Source organism: Sycon ciliatum, chromosome 3 (assembly GCF_964019385.1).
Source record: "Sycon ciliatum chromosome 3, ocSycCili1.1, whole genome shotgun sequence".
In the NCBI taxonomy this organism is placed as follows: Eukaryota; Metazoa; Porifera; class Calcarea; order Leucosolenida; family Sycettidae; genus Sycon; species Sycon ciliatum.
The window spans coordinates 2,959,981-2,979,017 of record NC_088645.1 but is presented as its reverse complement, the minus strand read 5'-3'; the positions used below and the strand labels follow the sequence as shown (position 1 = coordinate 2,979,017).

The 19,037-nt window shown below is 46.5% G+C and overlaps 1 protein-coding gene across 1 annotated transcript in view; it reads left to right on the top strand.

The window, feature by feature from the left end:
- LOC135811225 (tripartite motif-containing protein 2-like) overlaps positions 1-15,272 on the top strand; it is a 117,062-nt gene extending 101,790 nt beyond the window's left edge. The window contains exons 6-7 of the mRNA XM_065324419.1: positions 5,510-5,650; positions 14,358-15,272. Coding sequence (XP_065180491.1) covers positions 5,510-5,650; positions 14,358-14,498 — 282 coding nt within the window. The 3' untranslated portion in view covers positions 14,499-15,272. The remainder of the gene's footprint in view (positions 1-5,509; positions 5,651-14,357) is intronic.
- Positions 15,273-19,037: the final 3,765 nt, after the last annotated feature.

Genomic DNA, 19,037 nt, shown 5'->3' with positions numbered 1-19,037 from the left:
GTACTCAATAATTTCGGCATGAGGGCAAAAAGCCAGGTTAGGTGAACAGAAATTTTAGGTACAGAGAAGCTGTTCCCTATTGGATTATGTGTGTTATTGTTTGTTTGGTGTATTGAAATTTTATGTATGAAATAGATGCACCGAAAGTACCGAAAATAAAGGTACACCGAAAATTTGTGGAATTACAGTACATTATTGTGGTAATAGGTCTACTTGTCATTGCCAGCAACAATCCTTGTTTTGTCAAAGTCAGTTCTGCAACCTCAGTCTGTGCAACTCCACACCAAGTCACTAGTACAGTGGACATAGCATTCTTTGAACAGCTGCATCACTGTGTTTGTGAGTCATGTGCACTGGTCCTCTGAGCTGATTGCACAGTACCATAGCCATGCATAGTCATCTTGTTGATGATCACAACCATCTTGTGGCAGTGTGAAACCAGTTACATCCAACCCAGTGCAGTGCACCTTTCAATCCTGTCACTTCTACTGCTCATGCTTTGCAGTACCATGCACACAGTGGTCATCCCATCTTTACTCTGCACCTAGGCACAGCCCTAGCCCGGGCATCAATCAATCTACGGTGAACTTCGCTAATAACGACTGCGGATATAACGACAATTCGCGAATAAGGACAGCATTTCCATGCCCAGAGCAAAGTCCCTTCCAACTGTAATACATATAATGAGACTTCGGGTATAAGGACACTTCGCGAATAAGGACACTTTTTTGATGGCCCGCCGCCGAGTGTCGTTATAAGCGACGTTGACTGTAGTACTACTACTAGTCGGTCTACCTGTCATTGGTGGGTAAGGAACTCCCCTCCCCCCTCCTCACACACACACACACACACACACACACACACACACACACACACACACACACACACACCCACCCACACACCCACACACCCACACACGCACACGCACACGCACACGCACACACACACACATACACACACACACACACACAGAGTGCATCAATCAATCAAGTACTAGTACTTGTCACTATTGAGGTGCACTACCCAAGTAAGTCACAGGCTGGCCTATGCCCATGGTGTTGCAGTCTGCTCCAGTTTGGATGAGGGTTAGTACTGTTGCAGATGACACTGACATCCCAACCAGATTGTACAGCCAGCTGTTGACGTGTTGCATGAATTCCGTCCGCCAGCAGATATGGTTGGGCCACTCTTGTTCAACTATCTATGTGGTTTCCAGTATAACGCTCAACCTTCTGGCCCTACGTTATCTAGTATCTGCCACACTCGGCAGGGGTTGCGTCCTCATGCATGAACTCGCCTGCCTTCTAGGCCAACTCACATTTGCGTCCCACCATCTGCCCTACACTGCCTGTCTGCCCTTTTCAAGGCCACAACTGAGATATCATCCCACAGAATGCTGCACCTCTCAGCCTCAGCCAAGGATGACCTGAGCTGGTGGCACTAGACTTTGTCAACATATTGAAGGTGGGCACACACCGTTTAGTTCTCCTGTGGTCATTGCACTCGTCCGCACCCTCTACTTATCTGTGTCCAGCAACACTTACTGTTTAGAGCATCATACTTGCCAGTCAACTCCAATACCGGTGGCTGATGCTCTGTCCAGACCAAGTTGGATGCCTTCAGAACCTTTGCTCCCACAGCTGCGGAGCGGCCTGACGCCAAGGTCAAGCCGATCCCTGCAGCAAAGTTCGTGCTTCTATTTGGGCAAGCTCCCTTTGCTGCACGAGTAATGTTCCGGCGTAGAATGCGGGACACCGGCAAGGAGTTCATCAAGATAATTGTCTTACTGCGAGACATTGGCTGTGTTCACATCTGTGTTGCTTGAACTCTTCTCAGTATCCTCTTTATCACATGCTGTCTCAATACACAAACAAATAATGCCTAGCCAATGACGGACTTTTCGGTCCCCGTCCCTCAGACCTGTCTATCCTCTTGGCTCAGCCCAAATCCTACTACAGCAGTGACCTCTCTCTTGGCTCTGCCAAGATCCTGCTCCGCAGTGAACCCTCTCTGACTCCTCTCTTGGCTCCACCAAAATCCTGCTGCGGAAGTGATAATGCAGATTAATGGGTGCACGCAGCTTCGTGCAACTGCTCAAGTTATGCTGCTATGTTTGATAGTGCTGTTGCTGTGTGCTCATGCTTTGCTACTGACTACGGTCGTGTGCACTGCACTTCACGGTGACTATGTCGGCCAAACAACATTGTGCATGCACGAGTGACGGTACACTCTACGTGTCATTGAACGTGTCATTGAACATGTCACTCAACGTGTGGGCGACGTGCGACGTTTGTTAGTTAATGTGTGTCTGTCTGTCTGTGTGTCTGTTTGTGTGTGTGTGTATTATGTGTGTCCCATATGGTGCAGTGGTATGCGCAGTCGATTTCCAATCGAGAGGTTGCAGGTTCAATTCCCGACGATTATGGTCGCACACGACTTTCTTCTCTTTCTCATTCTCCTACCTCTTTTTTATTCTCCTGGGTGGTTACCAACAGCCAGTGTATGCCCGACTATGTGGTGTGATGTGTGTGTCAAAAAAATTAAAAAGAGAAAAAGAAAAAAGAAAAATGAAAAATAGGGATTCACTGGCCAGAAAAAGCCTCTTCAAAAACAGCTGTGTGGTGGATACCAGGCCAAAAATTAGTGGCGGTCAAATTCGGGTCAATTCATCAGCCTTGCAAGCTGTTGAATGGTGTAATCCCAGCACAAGTTGCTATGTCTAACATAGCTGTTCACTATCAGAGCTTCCGCAATGGGCATGTATGAGTATGTGTGTGTGCGTGTGAGGTTGCTATGGCTTCTGCCGTAGCATTGCTATCATCGCCTCTGGCGATGGGCAAGCATTGCTATCTTTGACGCCCATCGCGTCCGGCGTTGGGCGTCAAAGGTCAAAGGTGTGCGTGTGTGTGTGTGTGTGTGTGCGTGCGTGTGTGTGCGTGCGTGTGTGTGCGTGCGTGTGTGTGCGTGCATGCGTGTGTGTGGGTGTGTGTGTGTGTACATGTGTGTGTATGTGTGTGTGTGTGTTTGTGTGTGTGTGTGTGTGTGTGTGTGTGCGTGTGTGTGTGTGTGTGTGTGTGTGAAGGGGTGTCGCACATGGTACGGTCACTACGGTACTGACCGTACCACTATTTGCCCAAAGCACCCGTGGATCAAGATAATGCACTGATTTGGGCTCTAAATTTCCAAAATTTTGGCTCGGCCACCCTCCCCCATGAGTAAATTGTACTTCAGATGGCTGACCGTACCACACAAAATTACCTTTCGACGCCCCTGCTGTGTGTGAGAGAGAGAGAGTGTGTGTGTGTGCACGCGCATGCGTGCGTGCGTGTGCCATATGGTGCAGTGGTATGTGCAGACAATTTCCAATCGTGACGTTTTAGGGATTTTACATCGGGACCTAGACGACCGCTAAAATGGCCAACCGGACAACAAAGAAGTTGAGGCCAAAGACAATGATTGTATTTCTTGCGCATGCATACATAAGAAGTGACGTAACAGGAGTCGGGTTGCTACAGTACTCCCCTGCCAGGGGTGAGGTCGGGAGGAGTGAAGCACGATAAACAAGAAAAAGAGAGAGAATGGAAGCGTGGCATGTACAAGCCGGAAAGGCAATAAAAAATATAATACAATATGCACAAGAGAGCGATGTGTATTTTTGAAATTTGTTGACAACGTGGCAACAAAGACCGAAACAAAAGTCAAAGAGCAGGAAGTGGAAAACAGAGAGATGCATGACAGAGGCGGGTTAACGTGTCAGAGGTGTGTTAACGTGCAAGAGGTGGAGAGCATGGCAGAGGCAGAAAGAAAGAAAAGAGGAAACGTACGCGTAACAGAGGAGTGTTATCATGTCAGAGGCGGCTGCATGTTGCAGGCTTGGCGGGTACCAGCAGGAGCACTGCATTGGGGCGAGGTGTGCCGGTTGAGGTGGGGACTGATGGAGGCATGTACAGCCCCACTTGTTAGTCCTGTGAGCCGTGCGTATGCCTGCGTGCGTGCACTGTTGAGCTGGTACGGACGGTGGAGGTGGTGATGGCAGGAAAAAAACTCCGTAGAGTGCATGTCGGGATCACCAATATAGGGGTTTTACGTCGGCCCCTAGAAGACGGCCACAATGGCCAACAGGACAACAAAGAAGTTGAGGCCAAAGAGAGTGATTTTATTTCTTGCGCATGCTTGTGTATCAGAAGGTTGCGGGTTCGAATCACGTCGGGGTCACCGATTTAGGGGTTTTATGTCGGGCCCTAGATGACGGCTAAATGGCCAACCGGACAACAAAGAAGTTGAGGCCAAAGAGAATGATTTCATTTCTTGCGCATGCTTATGTATGAAGTGACGTAATAGGAGTCAGGTCACTACAAGATTCCGGGTTCAATTCCTGACGATTATGGTCACATACGTCTTTCTTCTCTTTCTCATTTACCTAGGTCTTCGTTCATTCTCCTGGGTGGTTACCAATATACAGTGCATGCCAGAACATGTGGTGTGGTGTGTGTATGAAAAAGCAAAAAAGGGGTTCACCGGACAGAAAAAGCTACTTCAATCAGCTGTGTGGTGTAGACCAGGCTTAGTGGCGGTCAATTCATCAGCCTTGCAGCCTGCTGAATGGTGTAATGCCCGCACAAGTTGTTATGTCTAACATAGCCGTTCGCTATCATCGCTCCCACGATGGACATGTCGGAGTCGGAGTCTCAGTGTGTAAAGGGGGGGGGCTCACACACGTATGTAAGTGTGTGACTGTGTGTACCGCACTCACTCGATTAGAAGACCCTCTCGAATAAAAGCCCCTCTTGAATAATAGCCCCCCCCCCTTTCAAGCACTGTTTAAAAACATCTCTCGAAGCCCAGACTACTATACGCGAAGCGTGGGGTAACCAGGTAGTGCCATGTATGTAAATTGCGTAAAAAACATCTCGTGTATGTTCATATTGGTACATGTCCTGGCCAACGTAGTGTGTGCAAACTAACTCGGGGCCGAGTTCCTGTGAATATGAAAGTTTTAGAGATTCGATTGGAATACTGGTATGGAATGAAACAATATAAAACCCTCTCGATTAGAAGCCCGTCTTGAATATAAGCCTCGTCAAAATTGGTATTGAAAAAATACAAGCCCCGGTTTTTAATCCAGTGAGTACTGTATGTGTGCATGTGTGTGCCTGTGTGTGTGTGTGTGTGTGTGTGTGTGTGTTTGTGTGTGTTTGTGTGTATGTGTGTGTGTGTGCGTGTGAGTGTGTTCTGTGTGTGTGTGTGCATGTGTGTGTGTATGTGTGTGTGTGTGTATGTGTGTGTGTGTGTGTGTATGCGTGTGTGTGTGTGTGTATGTGTGTGCGTGTGTGTATGTGTGTGTGCGTCGATGTGTAATAATAAGATAAGTCTCGTTATAAGACTTTTTCTATGTCCCAACTTGCCATAGATTATGTAGTAACGAGGGAGGACCTGTACACAGTATTGAACTCTTGAAGGACATAGTCATCACAGTGTAGAGTTTTTCATACATTTCGTTTTCATGCAGGTTTTCACTACTGATGGAAACTTCATTACCATGTTCGGATCAAGGGGAAAGTCAGATGGTCAGTTCGAGAACCCGCAGTTCATTGCCGAGGATAGGCATGGACACTTCCTGGTCACTGATTTTTACAACAACCGTGTTCAAGTAAGCTGATTAGTGATTAGTTTGTCTTACCCTTTTGCTTCTAGCACTACTTCTGTTGCCAAGATACATCATACCCTGTTGCAAGAGTGTGAAGCTGTAATTGCAATGCATTTGGCCATTTTAGATTGAGAAGTCTCACCATGTGCTAGACTGGCAAAATGAAAACCTTCTACTGAGGTGGATTGATGACACTCGAGCCATTGCTGAGAGAAATACATTCATTTGCAGTGTGGATATTGTGACAATTGGAAACAAGAAACCAGTGATATACGGTTTCTTTTGGGCCAGGTCGAACACTTTATTGTCGCCCTTCGTACATATCCAGGAGATTTTAGTGAACAAAAAGCAGCGAAATGAAAGCAATATCTGGCGGAATGCGAAGAACATCTTCAGCCAATCAGCAAACCCTGGACTTTGTGCACAATGACCCCTGTTGCATTTGCATGAATAGACAACATAGCTGCTGTAGCTGTGGACCACGTGATGTGAGCTATGCCATCAGGGACCGTGTCTATATACTCATTAGTTGAGCTTGAGTAGGCTGAAGAAGATTGTTTTTAAGACTACCACTATATAGCTCTCCTCTGCAATCCAGACCATCACCAGATGCGCACATTTATAGAAACACTCCCTTTCCAGCACGACAAACACCTCGTGAACACCAGATAGCAGTGTAAGTCAGTATTGCTCCTGGAAGGTGAGAACAGGCTTTGAGGAGTCTCGACCATTCACAACACTGTCACCTCCAAACCAGCTTGTCAAAAAGTTGTACTGGGAATATCAGTAAGAAACAGTGGTAGCAACGTCGGCAATTGTAATGCAAGAAAATTGGTTGTAAGCCCAGCACAGCCTTGTAACTACATCATTATTAATGTAAATTTTCCGTAAAAAGTGACATACATGTCACAGGTTGTACGGGTGAAAAGCAAGATTAAATCGTATTCATTTTGAAAGGATCGGGAGAACTTCAAAGTCAAAAGATCGGTCGGGGAAGTAAGCTGCCTGAAAAGAGAGAAAAATGCCAGACCCACCAGAACTTGAACCCAGTGCCAGCTTGCTTGTCATGAGCAAATCTAATTCAAATGAATTTTTGGTGGGAGTTTGCCATTGAATTTTAAGAGGAACTGTCACGTAAAGATTCCTAGACTTGTCTTGTGATGATAGAAAAAAATGTTGTTGTACCGAAGGTTGCAGTGCTGCACATGTGGCTCTGAAAGGAAAGATGAGGGGAGCTTGTCACCTGCGTCTTTAGCGGATTCATCGTTATCAGAAGAATTAAATTCACCTGGTTACGGTTCTTCTTGGCTCGGGTTGGTTTTGTGATCGCCGACCGAAGGTGACGTGGTGCTGTTTTCGCTCTCTACCTTTTGGCATTCTCCTTTTGCACGACATACCCATGTGTGCAGCTCTGGTGTCCAAGTTCACAAGGCATTAGTGCACCCGACATCGGAACAGCTAAAGTGTATGTCGATCGACCAGGACACAGGCTTGACTAAGTTTTGACGATGAATGTACAAGTGGAGATCTAGTCCGGCGTGGCATCACAGGGTACTTTGCGACAACTGTGGGCACCTTCATTTCAAATCCTGAAAACTGTCACCCAAGGGAAATAATGGCGTTGACAGTTCCTCCATTCCAAGTTCATAGTGAGCTGGTTACTCTAGTATACTAGTATTCGGATAACCTCAATCTGTAGACAGCATACTCTGTGGTCCTTTGTGGACTCGTCAGCGCAGCAAAGGGAAAATGTGGGCGAACCTGATATATGTAGCAATGAAAAAATATTTTCCAAAGCCAGATTTAAATAAGGTCCAAAAGCACGTTGCAAAAGTGCTCAAATTGACACGTCAGTGAGCTGTGCATAACGCAGGCAAACAGCAAAGGCACTATCCCGCACGAAATTGCTCACCTACTACAGTTCTGGACATGGAAACCCAGTGGATTGACCTGGGCCGGCGTCCTCAGTGCGTACAGAACGTTGTGTACTACAGTCATGTTGATCTGATGTGACCAGTGCACTGCAGTGACCAGTGCACTGCAGTGACCAGTGCACTGCAGTACACTGGTCACTGCAGTGCACTGGTCACTGCAGTGCACTGGTCACTGCAGTGCACTGGTCACTGCAGTGCACTGGTCACTGCAGTGACCAGTGCACTGCAGTGACCAGTGCACTGCAGTGCATATACATCAACATGTACATGTACATGTAATGCATGTGTGTACTGCTTATCCACGGCTGAATGGCCAGCGCCCTGGGGCCGCTAGACGTGTGACCGGATTTCCATGTCCACGATCGTACGGCAGTACAAGAGCAGGAGCAAAATGCCGAATATTACGGTGTGTTGGGCTCACGGGAGTCTAAGCCGCACCCGCCGTTCCAGGTCCACCATCTGTATTTTGTATTGCCATCTGCTGTATAAGCCACCCGCCCGTCAGATTTTGAATGTTTTGGCAACCTAACTTTAAGATGGTTATCAGAATAAACCATAAAATGGTTAAAAGGTTGAGAAACATGACCGAAGTTCTACAAAGGTTGTCTACTTTGCCGTTCACTCAGAACTGGCAACATGTACAATAAGAAGCTTTGCACCAGTATAATGATGGGCTGCAGTACATGAAGAGTAGCTGAACAACACCATGCATGCAGTATATTCATAGAGTGCTGTAGCGCTGGTAGTCATCCCTAGCTATCCCAGCCTTAGCTGCAGGGGTGATTTTTCAGTTTTTGTATGCATTTCAAAGTGCGAAACACCCCAGAAAATCCGATACTCAATCTGCGGGCAGAATTGTTTTGCCCGTAGGCTTGTTTTACATGAGAATTTTCAACCCGGGTTGAAAGTCTGTACAAGAGAACAAATAAGTGGGTGTTCACATCAAGACAGTTGACTCTCGTCAATACTGATATGCCGCCAAAAGTCCACTTCTACTAAGTTCTCGAGTCCTATAATTATAGTCACGTGAAAGCATTCGCGCAAAATGTTCCTGTGCCGTGCTGTTCAAACTTGGCGCGAGATACGCACAGAAGTGCGGTAGTAAGATTTCTAGATTTCAACCGTCCCCCGAGGGGAGGGTTGAAATCCACCCCCTTTGAAATTTCAACCCGGATCAAGCGCAATGCTGCATATTAACGCTTCAGTCAATCTGTGTTCATGGTGGGTTAAAACTTGACCCTGGCTAAAACGCCTCATGTCAACACAGCCTAGTGGACTCGCCAGTGCAGCACAGACAAAAGAGGCCAAACCGTATACTTTGGTATAAAGTTTGTATTTTTAGGCCTGCAAGAAAATGAAGGATTGCTCAAACACACACACACGCACACATACACACACACACACACACACACACACACACATACGGTCTCTGAACTGCAATAAAGAATATAAAAAATATTTCGGCCCTGGGCATCATCAAGATTGACTCTGGAAAAGCAAGAAAGTTTACATGACGGCTTTGAGCAGCAAAGCCAAGTTAGCCCACGCATGCACGTGTTTTGTCACGGTTCGTCACGCGGCACATGAATAAAAATATTTTTTCCGAAAATGGTGGATGAAAAAATAAATCTTGCGTGGCCGCTTTGCCCTGCCTCGTGTCAGCAAAGCAACTTCCTTGTCAACAATTTCTGTCATCCAGTTAGCCAAAGTGACTCAAGGCTGTGTTTTCTCCGTTTTCTCCTTTGTCTCTCCGCCAAGCTGTACAAGAGTATTAGTTGTGCTAGTCTGCGTAGACAAGCGCTGACTCGTGTGAGCTGGAAGCGCTTGAAAATTCACAACTTCAAACAGCAATCGATCGCGCTTGGTTGAAATATTTATTTGTTGCGTGGGCAGATAGAGTAGCTCATGGTCGCAGTAGTGAATTTCCTGGAGTTCATGAGGCCAAGCAAGAACTACTCGAAGCAGAGGACCAGTTATTTAGGCCTCGACATGGCGAGTGGCGTTGACGCCAACTCAGAAATGGCTGTGATTACCTGTCAAAAAATCTAGCCAAAGAAGTAGACAAGGAGCAGAGGCATTTACATGGACAAACGTACGATGGTGGTTTGCAACATGCTACTACTGCTGGAGCGACGTTGAGTGCAGGGACGATCGTTGATCATCTACGTATCAGGTGTGGTTGTCAAACGCTTGTGGCCTTTGATGTGGATATGAAGATTTTATGCCCACTGTGCGTTCGTTATGCACCACATCTGCTGTGCACGTGGCATTACCCTCTCTCAGGGAGAAATCATCAACCCAGTCATTCTGGGTAAAACTATTCCTGATAGCTGTGCAGGCCAGCACAAGAACCAGTACGCTGCACTTAACAAGGTGCTTATGTTCGTGTGCTTGATGGTCAATGGAATGAGTTCAACTGAAAGCAACGGTTCCGCAGGTCTTCGACAACCTCAGCAAGGTGGTCGGCCCAGCAACAGTGGTGACGGTACTTGGCATAGAAGTCGACAGCGACGACCAGGTGATGTGGCTACCTGACAAGAAGTTATTTGCCTTTCTAGCGGCTTTGAGTGAGTAGCCCACGCGCACTAGCTACACAACGCGGGAACTGCTGTCTCTGATCGGAACCTTGTCCTTGCCGCAAAGGTGGTTCCTCCTGGCAGGACCTTCATCCGTCAACTCCTGTATCTTAGCTGGACAACTCTCTCAGTCTCTTCAGTCAGTATTCAACATCAACACAAAAGCTCACTTGGACATCGAATGGTTGCGCTCCTTTGCCGCAAACTGGAATGGCCAATCCTTCTTCTACGATGTCGAGTTTTCAAAGTCCCCTGACCTTGAGCTATTCACGGATGCCTCTGATGTTTGCTTCTGCGGTTTCTATCAAGGACAATCGTTTTTGGGGCAACGGGCCGCTGAGATGCAGCATGAACCTATTGTGATTACTCGCTTCCGAGAACTGGCTTCCACAGCCAACCAGTGCCTGGTGCCAACTCCTCCGCTGAACTCGCCGCTCTGATTGCTGCCAGCAATGATCTCATGAGCGACTCAGACCTTTAAGCCCGGTATTTGCGCACACATAATCTGATGTACCCAGTTTCGGCTATGGCCGAGTTCCAGTCCCTGACCGCTACTGCCGGCAGCTCACGGCCAGTGTTTGTGTTCGTCGACGGCGGCTACTTCTCCCGAGTTTTCTCGACTAGGATCCTCAACTGCAACCGGGTGAGCTCCCATTCTGTGCGCATTGGCGGGGCCACACTCATCGCTCACCGGAGTACAAGTGTCTGTGAAGCAGCCATATGCCGTGCAGGCTGCTGGCGAAGTGCAGCATCCGATCACTATGTCAGGCGTGCAGCCGGTATACCCTCTGTGCAATGGCTAGCAGCAAAGACTGGAACAGCCCACGCCCATGTGGTGTTGAGAACAGAAGTGAGGTACATTTGTAGTGTTGTACAGTGTTGTGCCTTCCGCTTGTTGTGCAGTCCTTGTGCCGGTGTGGCTCTGTGGGTATCACTTAGGGGTTTGCCATGGTTACTTGCAGGAAGTTATGCTAATGAGCGATGCCGTGAGAAATGCTTGGTCGTAAACACTGGTTTTTGGGAGGGTCAAATGCATTTGCCTCTCAGTGTTGTGCTGTACTGTCTCAGTGTTGTGACACCTGTATGTTGTTGTGTGGTTGACCCGCCGGTTTGAGGCATGGGTGGTCAACTGTGTATGTTGTATCGGTGTGTTCCCGTTTGAAGTTGCCGGGCCACCATGTGGTTGACCCGCCGATAATGGAGGCATGGGTGGTCAACTGTGTCTATTGTATCGGTGTGTTCCCGTTTGAAGTTGCCGGGCCACCATGTGGTTGACCCGCCGATAATGGAGGCATGGGTGGTCAACTGTGTCTATTGTATCGGTGTGTTCCCGTTTGAAGTTGCCGGGCCACCATGTGGTTGACCCGCCGATAATGGATGCATGGGTGGTCAACTGTGTATGTTGTATCGGTGTGTTCCCGTTTGAAGTTGCCGGGCCACCATGTGGTTGACCCGCCGAAAATGGAGGCATGGGTGGTCAACCGTGTATATTGTATCGGTGTGTTCCCGTTTGAAGTTGCCGGGCCACCATGTGGTTGACCCGCCGATAATGGAGGCATGGGTGGTCAACTGTGTCTATTGTATCGGTGTGTTCCCGTTTGAAGTTGCCGGGCCACCATGTGGTTGACCCGCCGATAATGGATGCATGGGTGGTCAACTGTGTATGTTGTATCGGTGTGTTCCCGTTTGAAGTTGCCGGGCCACCATGTGGTTGACCCGCCGAAAATGGACGCATGGGTGGTCAACCGTGTATGTGTATCATTGAAGTTGCAATACGTACATTGCTGTGACTCGCCCGATTGCTGTTGCCGGGCACCTACGCATTTATTTGCCTACTTGTGAAGAGATATCTCTTCTGGTTTATTGCATAATTCTTGGCTCAATGTTATCCACGGTGTCGCTCGATGCAAAGTCTCGTAAATATTTATCAGACAAAATTGAGAAAAAAAAAAAAAACTATGGCAAACCCCACTTCCTTGTATTCCATCTGCTTGGTGTACACGTGTCCACGTTTCGTACGTTTGGCACGCACATGCGTGCGTGTGTATGTGAGAGCGTGTCTGGATAAATGTGCATATTGATGTTTTGGTTGTTTAAGTTTTATTGTGTGTATGCGTGCATGCATGTGGGTTAAATGACGGCTTTGAGCAGCAAAGCCAAGTTAGCCCACGCATGCACGTGTTTTGTCACGGTTCGTCACGCGGCACATGAATAAAAATATTTTTTCCGAAAATGGTGGATGAAAAAATAAATCTTGCGTGGCCGCTTTGCCCTGCCTCGTGTCAGCAAAGCAACTTCCTTGTCAACAATTTCTGTCATCCAGTTAGCCAAAGTGACTCAAGGCTGTGTTTTCTCCCCTCCCTCCCTCCCTTTAGACATGACACGTCGGTATCTTGTGCCACATGACGAGGCCCCAAGGAGGGTCAAATGCATTTGCCTCTCAGTGTTGTGCTGTACTGTCTCAGTGTTGTGACACCTGTATGTTGTTGTGTGGTTGACCCGCCGGTTTGAGGCATGGGTGGTCAACTGTGTATGTTGTATCGGTGTGTTCCCGTTTGAAGTTGCCGGGCCACCATGTGGTTGACCCGCCGATAATGGAGGCATGGGTGGTCAACTGTGTCTATTGTATCGGTGTGTTCCCGTTTGAAGTTGCCGGGCCACCATGTGGTTGACCCGCCGATAATGGAGGCATGGGTGGTCAACTGTGTCTATTGTATCGGTGTGTTCCCGTTTGAAGTTGCCGGGCCACCATGTGGTTGACCCGCCGATAATGGATGCATGGGTGGTCAACTGTGTATGTTGTATCGGTGTGTTCCCGTTTGAAGTTGCCGGGCCACCATGTGGTTGACCCGCCGAAAATGGAGGCATGGGTGGTCAACCGTGTATATTGTATCGGTGTGTTCCCGTTTGAAGTTGCCGGGCCACCATGTGGTTGACCCGCCGATAATGGAGGCATGGGTGGTCAACTGTGTCTATTGTATCGGTGTGTTCCCGTTTGAAGTTGCCGGGCCACCATGTGGTTGACCCGCCGATAATGGATGCATGGGTGGTCAACTGTGTATGTTGTATCGGTGTGTTCCCGTTTGAAGTTGCCGGGCCACCATGTGGTTGACCCGCCGAAAATGGACGCATGGGTGGTCAACCGTGTATGTGTATCATTGAAGTTGCAATACGTACATTGCTGTGACTCGCCCGATTGCTGTTGCCGGGCACCTACGCATTTATTTGCCTACTTGTGAAGAGATATCTCTTCTGGTTTATTGCATAATTCTTGGCTCAATGTTATCCACGGTGTCGCTCGATGCAAAGTCTCGTAAATATTTATCAGACAAAATTGAGAAAAAAAAAAAAAAACTATGGCAAACCCCACTTCCTTGTATTCCATCTGCTTGGTGTACACGTGTCCACGTTTCGTACGTTTGGCACGCACATGCGTGCGTGTGTATGTGAGAGCGTGTCTGGATAAATGTGCATATTGATGTTTTGGTTGTTTAAGTTTTATTGTGTGTATGCGTGCATGCATGTGGGTTAATGATAAAATTTGTCTCATTGTGTGTATACCGTATTTTCCTGAGTACATGTATAAGCCGCACTTCCAGCGCTCAAAATACACTCAAAAATGTGGGTTGCAGCTTATACTCCAATGATCAGTAATAAATTACTAAGGTTGATGGCTGCATTTTGTGGAAAAGAATTTGGGTTATACCCCAGTGTGATTTATACCCCAGTGTGATCTGCAAAATACGGTATGTGTGTGAGTGTGCATGAGTGCATGTGTGTGCATGGTGCGTGTTTTTATGTGTGTATGTGTGTATGTGTGTGTGTTGGGGCACGTTCGCGTTCTTGTGTGCCAAACCCGATTCTGCTCGTGACTTGAACACTGTTGGTCCCTTCGGGACCTTCTATCATCTCTGGATGGGCATATTATATTCTATCATCTCTGGATGGGTATATTATATTCTATCATCTCTGGATGGGTATATTATATTCTATTGTAATGTATGTATACTTCAGAAGTATATGACTTTGTATGTATGTGGTGGGTGTGTTTGTGTGTGTGTGTATACCGGTATGTATGTGTGTGTGTGTTGTGTGTACGCCGGGGTGTGTGCGTGTGTGTGTGTGTTTGTGTGTGTGTGTGTGTGTGTGTGTGTGTGTGTGTGTGTGTGTGTGTGTGTTTCCATTGTGATACCCTGTTAGGTGTTCGCTTCTGACACATTCTCTCACGTTGCTACCTTCGGTGCAAGCAGTTGTCTTTCTCGTCCGTACGGCATTGCAGTATCACCCAGTGGTACTGTGTATGTTAGTGACACTAGCAAACACCGTATCACAATGTTCTAACTGTTGTCCTGGAGCATCTTGTTTCTTGTTCTACACTAATGTTTCTCACTGCTGTGAAACAAGAACAGGACCAGTATTAGCAGTTTTGTTTGCTCAGGCTTTACTATAGTATTTCAGTTTTGGTTGTGTGACACATCGAGTATGCATAACCTACCCAGTAGCTAACATGCATTGGGCAGGCGAACAGTAGATCCAGCCAAGTCCTGACCGACTGGAGCAGTTCCAACATGTCTGATTAAGATGATGAACTGATGAACATTGCCAATTACTGTTTATCATGCTTGCATGATTGAATGTGTGCTTGCATATGTGTGTATGTGTTTGTGTGTGCATTTGTTTGTGTGTGTGTGTGTGTGTGTGTGTGTATGTGTGTTTGTGTATGCGTGTGTGTATGCATGCATTTGCTTATAAACTCCTGCCCTGAGTTGTATATATACATGGTACTTGGATCACTCTCATTGTTACAATCCTATTCTCGATGTGCAGAGGATGATTCTATTGATTGTGTTAGCTGCGTGCTCTTTTTCCTTTCTCTGAAAATCTATTGCATTTCAGCGAAATGTCTCGCTGCTTAGTATCGCAATACATCAAAAAGTTTTTTTATGTCACTTTTGGATACAATGAAGAATGAGCACATTGTCCGAGGTACTGTTTTCTTTCTATCATCTTTCGTGGTGTTTTCTGTTAGTATCTTTATTTTAGAAATGTTTCAAAACTCGTTTTTTTATAACTGCTGCTGCATACCCTTCTTGTTTGATCTGAAGAGATGGAGTATTGATAGTTGTCTGATGATTGCCTATGGAGTATGGCCATGAAACTCTTAGTTATAACGATATTGCGTAGTGCTGTGTGTTACATGACCAGTCTAAGCTATAACCAACAATGCTACAGCCGTGTGAATGACACTTGGAGTAATAGCAACAATGCTACAGCCGTGTGAATGACACTTGGAGTAATAGCAACAATGCTACAGCCGTGTGAATGACACTTAGAGTAATAGCAACAATGCTACAGCCGCGTGAATGACACTTAGAGTAATAGCAACAATGCTACAGCCGTGTGAATGACACTTAGAGTAATAGCAACAATGCTACAGCCGTGTGAATGACACTTAGAGTGATAGCAACAATGCTACAGCCGTGTGAATGACACGTAGAGTAATAGCCACAATGCTACAGCCGTGTGAATGGCACTTAGAGTAATAGGAGCAACGCTACAGGCGTGTGAATGGCACTTAGAATAATAGCAACAATGTTACAGTCGTTTGAATGGCACTTAGAGTAATAGCAACAATGTTACAGCCATGTGATTGGCACTTAGAGTAAAAGCAACAATGTTACAGCCGTGTGATTGGCACTTAGAGTAATAGCAACAATGTTACAGCCGTGTGAATGGCACTTACAGTAATAGCATCAATGTTACAGCCCTGTGAATGGCATTTAGAGTAATAGCAACAATGCTACAGCCGTGTGAATGGCGCTTAGAGTAATAGCAACAATGTTACATTCGTTTGAACGCCACTTAGAGTAATAGCAACAATGTTACAGCTGTGTGAATGACACTTAGAATAATAGCAACAATGTTACAGCCCTGTGAATGGCACTTAGAGTAATAGCAACAATGCTACAGCCGTGTGAACGACACTTAGAGTAATAGCAACAATGTTACAGCCGTGTGAATGGCATTTAGAGTAATAGCAACAATGCTACAGCCGTGTGAATGGCGCTTAGAGTAATAGCAACAATGCTACAGCCGTGTGAACGACACTTAGAGTAATAGCAACAATGTTACAGCCGTGTGAATGGCATTTAGAGTAATAGCAACAATGCTACAGCCGTGTGAATGGCGCTTAGAGTAATAGCAACAATGCTACAGCCGTGTGAATGACACTTAGAGTAATAGCCACAATGCTGCAGCCGTGTGAATGACACTTTGAGTAATAGCAACAATGCTACAGCCGTGTGAATGACACTTAGAGTAATAGCCACAATGCTACAGCCGTGTGAATGACACTTAGAGTGATAGCAACAATGCTACAGCCGTGGGAATGGCACTTAGAGTAATAGGAGCAACGCTACAGGCGTGTGAATGGCACTTAGAATAATAGCAACAATGTTACAGTCGTTTGAATGGCACTTAGAGTAATAGCAACAATGTTACAGCCGTGTGATTGGCACTTAGAGTAATAGCAACAATGTTACAGCCGTGTGAATGGCACTTAGAGTAATAGCAACAATGTTACAGCCGTGTGAATTACACTTAGAGTAATAGCATCAATGTTACAGCCGTGTGAATGGCACTTAGAGTAATAGCAACAATGCTACAGCCGTGTGAACGACACTTAGAGTAATAGCAACAATGTTACAGCCGTGTGAATGGCATTTAGAGTAATAGCAACAATGCTACAGCCGTGTGAATGGCGCTTAGAGTAATAGCAACAATGTTACAGCCGTGTGAATGACACTTAGAGTAATAGCAACAATGCTACAGCCGTGTGAATGACACTTAGAGTGATAGCAACAATGTTACAGCCGTGTGAATGACACTTAGAGTAATAGCCACAATGCTACAGCCGTGTGAATGACACGTAGAGTGATAGCAACAATGCTACAGCCGTGTGAATGGCACTTAGAGTAATAGGAGCAACGCTACAGGCGTGTGAATGGCACTTAGAATAATAGCAACAATGTTACAGCCGTGTGAATGGCGCTTAGAGTGATAGCATCAATGTTACAGCCGTGTGAATGGCATTTAGAGTAATAGCAACAATATTACAGCCGTGTGAATGGCACTTAGAGTAATAGCAACAATGTTACAGTTGTTTGAATGACACTTAGAGTAATAGCAACAATGTTACAGCCGTGATAATGGCACGTAGAGTAATAGCAACAATGCTTCAGCCGTGTGAATGACACTTAGAGTGATAGCAACAATGCTACAGCCGTGTGAATGACACTTAGAGTGATAGCAACAATGCTGCAGCCGTGTGAATGGCACTTAGAGTAATAGCAACAATGCTACAGCCGTGTGAATGACACTTAGAGTAATAGCAACAATGTTACAGCCGTGTGAATGACACTTAGAGTAATAGCAACAATGTTACAGCCGTGTGAATGACACTTAGAGTAATAGCAACAATGCTACAGCCGTGTGAATGACACTTAGAGTGATAGCAACAATGCTGCAGCCGTGTGAATGGCACTTAGAGTAATAGCAACAATTCTACAGCCGTGTGAATGACACTTAGAGTAATAGCAACAATTCTACAGCCGTGTGAATGACACTTAGAGTAATAGCAACAGTGCTACAGCCGTGTGAATGGCACTTAGAGTAATAGCAACAATGCTACAGCCGTGTGGATGACACTTAGAGTAATAGCAACAATGTTACAGCCGTGTGAATGACACTTAGAGTAATAGCAACAATGCTACAGCCATGTGAATGACACTTAGAATAATAGCAACAATGCTACAGCCGTGTGAACAGCACTTAGAGTAATAGCAGGGAGTAGTAAGAACAGAACAGAGCAATGACCAAAGACACCAGTTGCCAGAACAGAAGCGTAAAGAACATACTGAGTAACGAAAGCCTGAAATGCCAGCAAGGAGCCAAAACCCAATCCACGCATGACGTCACATGCACATGCGTGGGGCACACATAGTAGTACGGGGGCCAGGCATCAAAAAAGTGGCTGAAAAAAACTTTCGTTTCCACTTCGTCCGCACAACAATTTGACTGCAGATAATGAAAGCAGTGGGCTTCCTGACACGGAATCCACGAAAAATTGCTTCAAAATGCGAATGGAAGGCCTCCATCGAGTTACTTTTCTCGCACCTGATCAGCCATTGCCGCTTGTCGCTTGCGCTGAGTTTCTTCTCCGCGCGAGCAGTCACGCAACGGTAAGTTTTCCTCCCGGGACTGTCCCGTCCATTGTACGGCGAACTGAGCATAGTCTGCGCTGCGCGAAACACGCGTACAGAGTCTAGTCTCGCACCTCACGTGCTCAGCGCGGTCCACGTGGAGTGTCAAGTTTCAAAAGTGAACTCGGATGTGTCGATTCACGTACTACTAGTACTACTGCGCTTCTTCTCCGTTTTTGCCTTTTTGTACTCTCACGCATACTAGTAAGTAGTTTGTTTTCGGGTGGTGAGGTTCTGGAAAGTCGATGTCACAGGCAGACTGTCCCCAGCGGACAACTCGGCAAAGTCTATCTGTACCAGTTGTAGAGCCAGGGCGAAAGGAGTGCATATTCTGTCAGAAATTTCAGCTGGGAAAGAAGCACAAGTATCAGAAAACTTCGCAGTGCCAGTCACACAACGCTGCCCAGAAAGTTGCGGAAAGACGAGGCTATTGTAATAGCTATTCGTTCTCTGTCTTGCCTCATAGCACGTGAAGTTCACTACCATCGGCACTGCTTCCGAGAGTACACAAGACTATTGGAGGTCGATGATCCTGGTGACGACCCTCAGGGAATTGGTGGACAGGCTGCTTCGGAGGAACAAGTGGTTGCCCAGTTTCTTGAGGTCGTGCGTCAAGAAT